General features: G+C 38.4%; 1 protein-coding gene across 1 annotated transcript; it reads left to right on the top strand.

The window, feature by feature from the left end:
- Positions 1-2,160: 2,160 nt before the first annotated feature.
- Positions 2,161-6,054, top strand: LOC129716774 (uncharacterized). Its single transcript, XM_055666611.1, has one exon. It carries the CDS (start codon positions 2,161-2,163, stop codon positions 6,052-6,054), a length of 3,894 nt encoding a protein of 1,297 aa, XP_055522586.1.
- The last annotated feature ends 7,349 nt before the right edge of the window (positions 6,055-13,403 follow it).

The raw sequence follows: 13,403 nt of genomic DNA, 5'->3' as shown, positions 1-13,403 counted from the left end.
ATCGGTTTTCGAGTTATTTTTAATTTAGGCTCGAAAAATTAATAATATTTAGGAAAATACACGTTTTTCTTAATTTGTCCGCGGTTCTCCAGCAAAAACCATACGTTCATTGGAATGCTTGATCAAAAATATAGAATTCATTCTTGGACAACAAAACGATTGGATAAATAACTCAAGCGCTGTACCTTATCCTACCTACACGTTCCCCCTTGCCGAATGTTTTATAAAAAACTATGTTTGTCGTGCAACACTACCTGCTTGTCTACTAATTATAACTGTTTGTAAAGTACGCAACCAATAACTACTGGGTTACCTATAATATCTGTTTTCGCTTACAAATACGATTGCACTTCTCCAGAAGTGTTAGTAACAGTTCGCATTTTGTGAAGATGAATAAAGTGAAAATGGCATACACCAAGACCAAATGCTGTAAACCCTTTCCTGATCATCGGTGCTCATCAAGCTTACGCAAATTAAACGAAAACGTTATTGCAAAATTAAAAATATTGACCAGTCAAGCTCATTTTAATACGTCTTTATCAATTTGTGATTCGTGTAGTTATTGGAATGATAGTCAAGCCACCAATCATCCCTTCGTTGTTTACTATTCTGGAACACTTAAGAATATCAGCTTCATCATAACATCGGAAGTACTCCATCATGATACTGTTGTGGTTCAGGTGTCCATTGCCAAATTAATGAGTTTTTTGAAAACAACAATAGAGTTGAAAAAAGCGATATTAATGTCTGATATTAATGTCCCCACAATATAAAAATAGAAAAAAACTTTGCAAGTTCAAAACAAAATATAACGTCGATGCAGAGTGGCATTTTTTTGTGACTTCTCATGTTAAAGGACCATGCGTTGCAATTGGTGGCATATTAAAACGAATGGCAGGAAATTCAAGTTTAGCTAAAGAACATGAACATCCCATAACAAGCGCAAAAGAATTTTATGATTGGTCTAACCAGAAAAGTAATAAAAATTCATCAAAAATGTCATTTAGTTGGGTATCATGTAAAGAATATGAACAAGGAGTAACAGAATGGAGCAATATTTTCAAAAAATCTATAATAACAGCTGCCACACAAAAGTATTACTCTTTTGTTCCGATTTCAAAAAATAAGATACAAACGAAGCTGTTTTCAAAAGATGACGAATCATTTACTTCTGATGTATATAAAATATAAGGTGAAACTAGTTCTGTAAAGTATCTATGTCATAAAAAAATATGTTCCTAAGATAATAAAACTCGAAAATAAATATTTGATTCTTATATATTGTTGGAGCGTTTTCATTAATTTAATTTAGAGTTTTTAGAGTTATTCAACTTAGAGTGTAAGATCATTAATGCGACAGAGAGAGAGAGGATGAATAAATCAGAAGTAGATGAGTATTGAACGCGCTCGGATGTGTTTTTATACTACTCGTGATAATACAGTCCATTTGAACATTTTCGTTAACATTTTGGTCCTACTCCGCCGGATAAGGGTCAGAATCGAGAAAAGTGATGTTGATCACCTCTCCTAGCGTGGAAAGCGTGAATTCGTTATAAAAAGGTGTTATTTCGTCAGAAAGAAGTGTGAACTAAATTCAACAAAATGGCGTCAAGCCACGAATCCTTTTGATTTCGCAGCAGCGGAAACGACGACATTGTTGGAACTTTCTAGAACAGAAAAAAGATGGCGACCGCACGAACACCAAACCAGAAAAATAAAAACAAGACACCGAAGAAAGATAAAGTTGAAAACAACGGTTAAAACGGAGCTGGAGCATCGGTAACGTTATCAGTTAGTGACCAGTTAAACCAACAAAAAGAAAAGGACAATCGAAAAAAAATGGAAGACGGCTTAAAAGTGCTTATTATTAAAAAAGAAACAGTTGAAAGGAAAGTCCAGCGTGTATTAGTGGCGCTCGCAGAAATGGACGAACCGAAAAACAGGCATTTACTGCAATTACATTTGAAAATGGTGGAAAGTGCATATATCGAATATAACGCATTACAGGATCAGATATATAGTCTTAATGTTACTGCAGATACCCGAGCTTCAGAAGAAATGAGATTCATTGAATTTGAAAAACTTTATTGCGATGTTGTTGTGCAGTTAACAGAAAAAATTGAAGTAGCGGCGGTGAAGAGTGAAATCGACAAAGCCGCTATGTTACCAGCTAATGTTCAGCCGTATATTCCACCATTGAAGGCTCCGTTACCAACTTTCGACGGTAAATACGAAAACTGGTTTGCTTTCAAAAATATGTTTGAGAACGTAATGGATCGCTATCACACCGAAACACCAGCCATCAAGCTGTACCATTTACGGAACGCATTGGTGGGAGCTGCAGCTGGCATTATCGACCAGGACATCATAAACAATAACGATTATAATGCTGCCTGGGAAACGCTGAAAGAGAGATATGAGGATAAACAGGTCATAGTCGACAAGCATATCGACGCGATTTTTAACATGCCAGCAATGATCAAAGAAAATGCGAACGCATTGCGCAAAATTATTGATACGTGTTGTAAACATGTTGACGCCCTGAAAAACTTAGAGCTTCCTGTTCAGGGTCTTGGTGAGGTAATGCTGCTAAACATTTTATCGAAAAAACTCGACATCGAGACGCGAAAGGCTTGGGAACTTAGTCAGACTAAGGGAGATTTGGCGAAGTACAGTTCTACAATGGATTTCTTAAAAGAGCGGTGCCGTGTTTATGAGAAGATTAGCCGATGCAGTAAACCAACCGAAATTGTGAAACAAATTCGTCCTATAGGGAAGGCTGAGCCTAAGATACATAGTCTTGTGGCTGCCACTGGGAAGTGTTCGCATTGTAGAGAAGATCATGAGTTGTGGAGGTGTAAATTATTCAAAGGCGCAAATCTTAGCGATAAATATGCATCCCTTCGCAAGAGTGGTTCCTGCTTCAATTGCCTTGAGAAGGGCCATATAACCGGTAAATGTAAATCAGAGCATAACTGTAAAAAATGTGCTAAACGTCATCACACGATACTACATCCCGAAGACGCACAATCTACTGAAACTGAACCTAAGACAAATCCTACAACGAAAAAAGAAGCTCCCAAAGCTAATTCTGAAGCCAATACGTCATCAGCATCATCAAACACTACCGGTTCTGTTTTATGTTCGAGCGTTGAAGATGAACAGGATACATTACTGGCCACGGCGGTAGCGACTATCATTGGCCCTGGTACTAAATCATCAACATGCAGGGCTGTGCTAGATTCAGCTTCACATAAGCATTTCATCACCGAGGCACTTGTGTTGAAACTTGGATTAAAACAGAAGCGAAGCAATTACACTATTATCGGAATTGGTGGTAATCGAATGACGATTCAGTTCAAGGTACACGCTCGAATCAAATCCAGAATAAATGAATATGTTTCACCATGCTTGGAATTTTTGGTGGTGAATAAAATAACAGGAAAACTTCCAGTACAATGCATCGATCCAACGCGACTGAAGATTCCTGATAACATCGAGTTAGCGGATCCATCGTTTAATGTGCCCGGTCAGGTCGAAATCCTGATTGGATCTGGTTTGTTCTTCAAGTTGATCAAAGGTGGACAGTTGAATCTGGAAGATCATATGCCGGCAGTGCAGGAAACTCAGCTCGGTTGGATTGTTAGCGGCGTCATTCCAACCAATCACGTTGGTGTTGGGCAAGCTTTATGTGGAACTTTAACAGAAAACGATGTGGGTAAGTTGCTTGAACAATTTTGGCATTTCGACTCTTACGATGAGAGGCCGGTAAATGAATATTCCTCGGAAGATGCTTGTGTTGCACATTTTTTGGATACACATCGACGTGATGATCATGGCAGATTCGTTGTTCGACTGCCTTTCAACTCGGCTAAAGAACAGTTAGGCAATTCTCGAGAGATGGCCAAGAGAAGGTTTTTGGCTGTGGAACGACGATTGGACAGAGATTTATCTCTCAAGACGCAGTACATTGCCTTTATGAGAGAGTACAAACAGATGAATCATATGGCAGAAATTACACCTTCGGTTGACGAAATGCCTTCAGATGCATTTTACCTCCCACACCAGTGTGTGCTAAAGCCAACGAGTACTACAACAAAGTTACGGGTAGTTTTTGACGTCTCAGCTGAATCATCGAGTGGTGTTTCAATTAATCAAGCGCAAATTGTTGGTCCTACCATACAGAATGATTTAATATCTATCCTTCTGAAATTTCGTTCGTTTCGATATGCGTTGAGTGCTGATATACCAAAAATGTATCGACAGGTAGAGGTCCATCCTAATGATACTTGTTTCCAAAGGATTTTCTGGAGGGAATCTAGAGACCACCAATTGAAGATTTATAATCTGCGAACGGTCACATACGGACTAGCTTCATCGCCGTTTCTGGCAACAATGGCATTACGACAGCTTGCTGATGACGAGGAACAACTATATCCGCTGGCGGCAAAGGCAGTAAAAAATTCTTTCTACATCGACGATATGCTTTCAGGGGCTGATTCGGAAGAAGAAGCAATCGAACTATTGCAGCAGGTTAGGGATATGCTGCATAGTGGTGGATTCGATGTTCATAAGGTGTGCTCGAATTCTTCTGCTGTACTCCAAGTGGTACCTGAGGACAAACGAGAAACAATTAATAAAATCAACGATCCAGAAATCAATATGTTAATGAAGACGTTGGGAATCGCTTGGGAGCCAACGACCGACAACTTTACGATTTCTTTGCCCAAGATGCAGGTGTCGCAGCCATCGCAGTTAACTAAAAGAATTTTGCTTAGCGAAATTTCGAGGATTTTTGATCCACTCGGCTTTTTAGGTCCAGTTTTGACGACGGCGAAACTAGTGATGCGGGAAGTTTGGATGCTTCACTTAAAATGGGATGAAGTGCTTCCACACGCACTTGCGAGCTTCTGGTTAGAGTTTCGTGATCAACTGGAACATGTTGAAGGCATCAAGATACCACGTTGTGTACTGAGTGGAAAACCTTTGAATTTAGAGCTGCACGGTTTCGCAGACGCGTCTGATCTGGCATACGGTGCTTGCCTCTACGCACGTTCAATTATGAATGACGGCCAAGCTAAAATGAAACTAATTTGTAGTAAGTCACGTACCTTACCGAAAAAACAGAAGAGTGGAAAAGAATTTACAACACCGAGAGCGGAGTTGCAGGCAGCATTGATGTTGTCCCGCTTAGTTGCAAAAATAGTTGAAGCGCTGGAAGTGAAGTTTTCCTCCATTATTCTCTGGAGTGATTCACAAATCGTCCTGTGCTGGATACAAAAATCTCCGGAAGCATTACAGGTTTTTGTTGCTAACCGCGTGAAGTTGATTCAATCTCTGACTGATGAGTACATTTGGCGTTACATTCCTTCCAAATCGAATCCCGCAGACATGATTTCGCGTGGTGTTCAACCGCAATTGTTACCGAATCTTGAGATGTGGTGGAGCGGTCCATCGATCTTGAATCAGGCTGATTGTGAGCTATCGTTGCCTCCCTTAGTTTCCGATGTAGATTTACCAGAGCTTCGAAAAACAGTTGTATGTTCGAGACAGCCAAAGAGAATGAAAATGTTTGACACAATCAGCAGATTTTCGATTATGCAGCGCAGCATGGCCTACGTTGTTCGTTATACCGATTATATCAGGAGCGGAAGAGAAGTCCTTACAAAGGGGTTACTTACAGCTGACGAAATGAACCGAGCGATGTTACTTATTGTACGACTGGTTCAAAATGAATGCTTCGCTGCTGAAATAAGGGCTTTGAAGGAAGAGAAATATTTTGAACATCCACTGAAATGCCTAAATCCTTTTTTCGACGAAAATGATAAGATTCTCCGTGTAGGTGGACGCATTAAAAATGCTGCTATTAGCTACGATAGCAAGCATCAAATGTTGCTTCCACAGAAACATCCTGTCACGCTGGCTTTAATTCGTTACCTGCATAGAAGTAATTGGACAACGTTCATTACTTGCAGTAATTCGACAGCAATTTTGGCCGTTACGGGCAAAGGCTACGATTCGGAAGATTATACACCAGTGTACACCATGTTATAAATTATGTCCAAAACGAGCCACGCAGTTGATGGGTGATTTACCGGAGTATAGAGTGCAGCCAAGTCATGTTTTTGAAGTTGTTGGAATTGATTTCGCTGGACCTTTTAATTTAAAATCGTTGGCCTCTATTAGAAAGCCGGTGTTGACGAAGGGATATGTGTGTTTATTTGTGTGTATGGCCGTAAGAGCTATTCACCTTGAAGCCGTTTCGAGTCTTTCTACGGAGGCGTTTTTGGGAGCACTGCAAAGATTTGTAGGAAGAAGAGGTTTGCCACGAAAAATACTTTCGGACAATGCAACCAATTTCACCGGTGCCAATAATGAGTTAAATCATTTGGCAAATTTGTTCGGTACAGAAGTGCATAAGAGAAAATTAAACGAGTTTTGCGTATTACGAAACATTGAATGGTCTTTTATCCCTCCCCGAAGCCCTCATTTTGGAGGGATATGGGAAGCTGGGGTAAAGTCGGTAAAGTTTCATCTACGACCAATTTTAGCTGCACATAATTTAACATACGAAGAGTTCAGCACGGTCTTAGTGCAGATAGAGGCGATTCTCAACTCGAGACCATTGACGCCTTCTTCAGATGATCCTAATGACATTACCGCTTTAACACCTGGGCACTTTATTATTGGACGGGAATTCCAAGCCATTGCTGAGCCATCTTACGCACATCTCAACATTGGTAGACTTTCGCGATGGCAAATGCTGCAGAACATCAAACAGTCATTTTGGAAAACTTGGTCAAATGATTATCTTCAGGAAATGCAACAGCGACAGAAGGACTTCAAGATTCACAAATTTCAAGTGGGTTCTTTGGTATTACTTGTAGACGACAATCTGCCACCATTGCAGTGGAATTTGGCGCGAATTACTGAACTACATCCTGGCAGGGATGGTCACGTTCGAGTTGTTAGTTTGCGTACAAAAGATTCGACGATTAAACGAGCTGTAAAGAATATATGTTTGTTACCTATGGATGGAGAAGAAAGGGTTTAATTGAAATGTTCTCATTTCAATGGCCGGGAAGATGTTGGAGCGTTTTCATTAATTTAATTTAGAGTTTTTAGAGTTATTCAACTTAGAGTGTAAGATCATTAATGCGACAGAGAGAGAGAGAGGATGAATAAATCAGAAGTAGATGAGTATTGAACGCGCTCGGATGTGTTTTTATACTACTCGTGATAATACAGTCCATTTGAACATTTTCGTTAACATATATATTTATATCACTTAGAACATTTAACTCTTTTCTTGAGAACCGTTCGCCTAATCGTTTTGTTGTCAAAGAATGAATTGTGTATTTTTGATCAAGCATTCCAATGAACGTATGGTTTTTGCTGGAGAACCATGGACAAATTAAGAAAAACGTGTATTTATTATAATTTTTTGAGCTTAAATTAGAAATAACTCGAAAACCAATGTCTTTGGAATGTTAACTACCAAGAGCTTTTTGATTCAAAATGACTCTCTGCATCTTTTAAAATCATCAGAATACAAATATTTTGAAAAATGTTTGAATTAGAATTTTTATAAAAAAATTAATCTACCATAAAAAAATTATTTTTCATTTCTCCATCCTGGACTTTTTTTAAAAAGTTGCGTATCAACGTCAAGTTTCTGTAAAAAAAATAAAAAAAAATACACTTTTTTTGTTTTAAATTGAAATTTAATGTTTATTTTTAATTTTTTTATGATGCATTTTTAATTCCCTGCAACTCATTCTCAGACAGTTTTTCTATACAACCAACGGTTTCTGGGCTACAATGCTTCGAATAAAACCTATGCCAAAAGGCATACGCCCTTTTAGAATGTAACTCATGGGTGTAAAAAATCTCTCCACCTGTGAAAAATGCTCAGTTTGCTAAGCCAAATACGTGTGCAAAGTTTCATTCAGATCAAAAATGATCGATTAAATTTTCGCGTATTTCCAGGCGATTTGAAATGATTTTGCTCAACTGTATCACAAAAATATCATTTAAACAAAGATTCGGTAGCTTTACACAAATTAAGGAAAACATGAAGCAAATGTAGACTGCATACCATATTTCATTACGATTGTTACTTATAATTTGCATAGTTTGTTATGCTTTGTTCTTCGGAAAAAAGTTTTCTTGTTCTGAGATGTCGTGAGGGTGTATAGGGGCCGTTCCTAAACCACGTGGTCATATTTTAATCACTTTTTATACCCCCCGTACCCCTCCGTGGTCTTTCGTGGTGTTTTGACCAACCACCCCCCCTTGCGACTTTAACCACGTGGTCTTTTCATTTGTCAAGTGCCAAAAATTCGCTTAAATTTTTTACATTTCTAATATTAAACTTTCAGTACATTCTATATTTCTAAAATGCATGAACTTCATTCTTGACTTGGTGGTAACAATAAATTATAAGTCAGGAAAAAAGACCACGTGGTCATTTCGTTAACCCCCCCACCCTCGTGCGTGGTCTCCCGTGGTCTTTTTACAAACCCCCCGTCCCCCTCTTTATGACCACGTGGTTTAGGAACGGCCCCATAAAAGCTGATTTGTGATATTAATGCAGCTGAGTCTATACGAAGAATAGCATTGCAAATTCGCGACTTAGTTTGAGCACAGAGAACAGACATTCATGTTTATATAAAGGAATTTGAAAAGCGTGTGTACAAATTTTAATTCAAATACATTATTATACTAACGACATCTGTCTTATGGTGCCACAGTTGCACTGCATTATATATTATATTATATTTTATCGATATCTGTGCTTGGTTTTTAAGTGATGCGAGCGCCACATAGCGGGGGCATTACTACTTACTGTTAAATGACGGTTGCAAGTTTTGACGCATCTTTTGAAAATAAGATGAACGTCTGTTCTCTGTGGTTTAAGTGTTTGTTGATTTTTGAGCATGCAATGTGCTTCATAGGATGGCAGAGGAAATGCAATCCAATTCAGGTTGCGAAGAGCGTATAAAAGGAATTGTTTTGGACTGAATCTACGCGTTCTTTGTGTTAGGTTACATATGTAATATACAGGGGTTGTTAATCGATAACTTATCGTAAACGCCGATAACGATACTGTCTGCTATAGTTATCGACGATGTCGCTAACGTCTTCAGACATTAGCGTCATTGCCAAGGACGATAGCTACTGGACGGTATCGAATCAATAACGTCTGATAAACGAATTCGCAGTTTGTTTTCACTTTGGCTGCTGTCTTGGATAACGGCACAAACAAAGCAACACTTGGTCCAATAGCAACGGATCGGTTCGTTGCTATTGCATTGCCAAACTTAAGGCCCGAATACACGCACGGCGTGGCAACGCCTTCCTGACGAAAATTGTCTGTACCTTCTTGAAACCTTTTAATGTGCCTTCTAGCATCTACCACCTTCCGCTCGTCTACACGAAAGGCGCAATCACGCCGTCTCGAACACCGCCGTGTGCTAATCTTCTTGTCGTTATGCCACCCAATTCATGTTTGTTTATGTTTGTTGGAAGAAAAGATAAAGCAACACACTTCTAGAATCACCAGCAAGCGGAAAATGATACAACACGGCGTTGCCAGCGCCTTCGCCAAAAGAAGGCGACGGAAGGCAGTCAAGTACGCAGCCGAAGGCGGCGATCGACTACATTCTTCACTAGAAGGCACAGCTAGAAGATTCGGTTAAAATGTCCCCGTCCCAATAGGTTAATTTATTTCTGCTTCCATGAGCTTAGACTAATATGATGTTTCGAAGGTAAAAGTTTTTCGAAATGTTTGAAACAATCCCTATTCTTGAGCAATTTCTAAACCTGCTTCCAGAATCTAATAAAAACTGATGTCTCGAAAGAAAACATGCCGGTAAAAGCAACAGTACCAGTGGAGTAAAGAACCGCAGGTCTCTCTTCGTCTATGATTGCAGCGGTACTCTTCTATTCGTACATTTCAGCGGTACACTTCTATTCGTACTGCAGCGGTACTGTTCGTACTGCAGCGGTACTATTCGTATTGCAGTGGTACACTTTTGTTCGTACATTTCTATTCGTGTGCAATCGAGGAAAAACTGCAATGCTGCTGTTGATGGTGATTGGAAGTTTATCTCATAAATAAATTACTCAACAAGAATTGTACATTTTTGCAACGAATATTTATTTAATTTTATCTTTGATATTTACTTATAATCGTGACCGGATAGTATCGAGGGAGTAAATTCCAAAGTATACACATTTCTAGAAGAGTAAGAACTTGCAAATGCTTGTGAGTTTTTGGTTTATTTACTTAGATTCATTAAGAATCTCTTTTTACATTTCAAAATTGTTAGATGATATATTATTATTCCAAGCTTTACCATAATAAACGTATATAAGTTGTCATCGTCATACGCGAATGCAGTTGTAGGCAAATAGAGAAATTGTCAAGCAAAAAACAAAAATGGAAATAGTGATTGCTACGATTTTTTGCTGGAACTTGTTAATAATTTTGTTTAAAATATCTTCTTATGCTTGCCAATTAATGAAGCTTTGTAAGGGCTTCCATATTATTTTGAAAGTAAGATCCATATTATATATTTGATTAAATCAGAGTTAAATAAGACAAAACCATTCGTTATGATAACGTAAGTATTATTGGATTTGGATTTTGAGGATATAGAGTTAATTCTGACTTTGACGCATTACGAGAAATTCTTGGTGCTTTTTCAACAAGCACGATATGCTTGTGCCTTGTCAAATACATGTTGTTTGCACAAAAAAATACTACAGGCTTAATATCGTCAAATATTGTCAAATATTGTCAAATATATCATAATATTCGAGTGTTGTTGAATATATCTCAAAAATTTATTTCCAGTCGCTGAGCAAACACATTGATTTTGTCTGCAGACACTGTATATGTTGTAACAAAAAATCCTCTAATTACAGTGTTTAGTCCCACGTCACAATTTCATACAACCCTAGAGCTGTATACCTTGTAGTATTTTTGCAGAAATATAAAGGTCCCCATTCCGGGTTCCTCCGGGACATTAAGATTGCTCTGGAAGTGGCGAATGAAGCCTATATCCAGAATTATGGCTTTTGAAACATTCCCGATGGAAAATCTTGCAGATAGAAGTGTCGCATACTATGTTTGATGCAGAATCGTGAATGTCCCCACTATTGGTTCCTACGGGGCATGTGGATCGTTCCGGGAGTGGCCAACGCAGTCTGTATTAAAATTTTTTTGGATGATTTCTGATGAAATATGCTGGAGATAGAGGTTTCGCATGCTTATGTTTTGATGAAGAAATGTAAATTCTTCCATTACGGGTTCCATGGGGGCATCTGGGTTGTTCTGGAAGTGGCCAATGCAGCCTGTATTCAGAAACATGTCTTATGAAAAATTCCTGGTGAAAAATCCTAAAGATAGAGGTGTCGCACGCTACATTTGATTTAGAAATATAATTGTCCCCATTCCAGGTTCCTCCGGGGCATTTAAATTGTTCCGGTAGTTGCCAATGCCGTCTGTATTCAGGTATATGTTTTTTGGATGATTTCTGATGAAAAATTCTTTAGATGGAGGTGTCGCATGCTATATTCCGTTGCATAAATGTAAATTCTCCCACTACGGGTTCCTCCAGGGCACACAGGTTGTTCCGGAAGTGGCCAATGGAGCCTATATTTAAAAATATGCCTTTTGAAAGATTCCCGATGAAAAATCCAGAAAATAGATGTGTCAGACGGAATTCCGGAAGGAAAATAGCCATTTCTCGATGAGTTCTTGGCCGATTCCGAATCTTGATGAACCAATCGTTTCGGAAGGTGTTTTGTCATCTATGCCAATGATGCAAATAAATATCAGCCAACCCATTACCAAATCCATCAAAAAATTAGCAGGTTTGACATGCCTACCGGAACTCAGGAATATTTCCTAATCCCGGTGACCTAGGCCACATTTGTAATCAGAAAATAAAACTTCAGAAGTTTTCCAGTTTAATGGTGTTCGAATTATTGAAATCGAATAACACTTAACACAGAACTTAACACAGAATGAGAACTTTAATGGCATAAAAGAAATTTTAAGATGTCATTCAAAGAATCACTTGAGGTTATAAAAAACCTGCGTTTGTATGCAGGTAATCACGAGCACAGAAACAAAAAATGTGAATATAAATTGTATGAATTCAATCTTTGATAGAACTTGAAACCATCATTAAACCATTTGAGGTCAATTCATGTACACATATGCCCCAACTTCAGGGGGCATAGCCCTTTTTTCCCCTCCCCACAATATTTTGTTCGAGGGGCAATGCATCATTTTGCCCCCTCAATATTTCTAGAAAGTTGGCGCCTCTGTTTTCGGTTTACCTGATAGTTTTATTTGTTATTTTTAAACTTCACAATCTTCACACCATTTTGCAAAACTTTGGTCTTTGATAGTTGCTTTCAAAACTGCCATTCCCATCACTTAAGGGGTTATATACCTTTTTGCTCGAGAAAAAAAAAAAAGTTTGAAAAATTTTTTAAGCGTTTAGCACCTTTTTTATTTTTTAAAAGAAAAAACCTTTCTGAAAGTTCTGTTAAACAACGACAAAAACCACCAGTTATGTGTAGAGTAATGACCGTTTCCCCGAAACGCTGTTTTTTGCAGAGGTTTGCGGTGTTCGCGATTGAGACCCAGCAGATCAACTAAAATCAAACACCCCATAATATTTCATTAGTTTAGAAGTGTGCCGGGTATCTGAACGATCATTTTCATAAGTATTTTGTTTTCAGTGCAAACGGGAGCGTTTTTCCCGAAAAAAACATGTTTCGAGCGCTAAAAATTGCATTAAAAAACATTTTCCGGCAAAGTTGAGCCGCAGACAGACGTCCAAGCAGAGTTCCAAACTTGTGTAAAGATTTGCGTAGAAACAATTCGTAACCAGATAGCGCTACCAGCCTTTTACACCGGCGAAAAAAATGTATTGTAGCGATAAGGTCACCAGGCGGCGCTAGTATTTAACGCAATTCTCTTTGAAATTTTACACGGAATTTTCGATAAATTTTTTCTTTCTTGGACGTCTGTCTGTCTGTGGTTAAACTTTGTGTATCACGTGTATAAAGTTTCAAGTTTAGCTTATGTGGCCGTGACGAGGCGCGCTTCAAATAGCGGTAACTTTTTTCCTATTGCTCAGATCTTTACGAAAATTTGTGAAAATGTTCTCAAGAAGTTGCATTTAAATATAATGCAATAGAAAAATTTTTGATTTTCGAACAATAAAAAGGTATACAACCCCATAACGTAAAGACGCATCGCATGCAAAACTTTCAGGCAATATATATCTAGAATCAGATAAATTTTTTTTTTCAAAACTCTTTTGCCCCACCCCGCCCCCAATAATTCTATGAATTCGGCGCCCATACCATGTATATGA

The sequence above is a fragment of the Wyeomyia smithii genome, chromosome 1, assembly GCF_029784165.1.
Source record: "Wyeomyia smithii strain HCP4-BCI-WySm-NY-G18 chromosome 1, ASM2978416v1, whole genome shotgun sequence".
In the NCBI taxonomy this organism is placed as follows: domain Eukaryota; kingdom Metazoa; phylum Arthropoda; class Insecta; order Diptera; family Culicidae; genus Wyeomyia; species Wyeomyia smithii.
The sequence above is the reverse complement of the archived record's forward strand: the minus strand, read 5'-3'. Positions and strand labels throughout refer to the sequence as shown.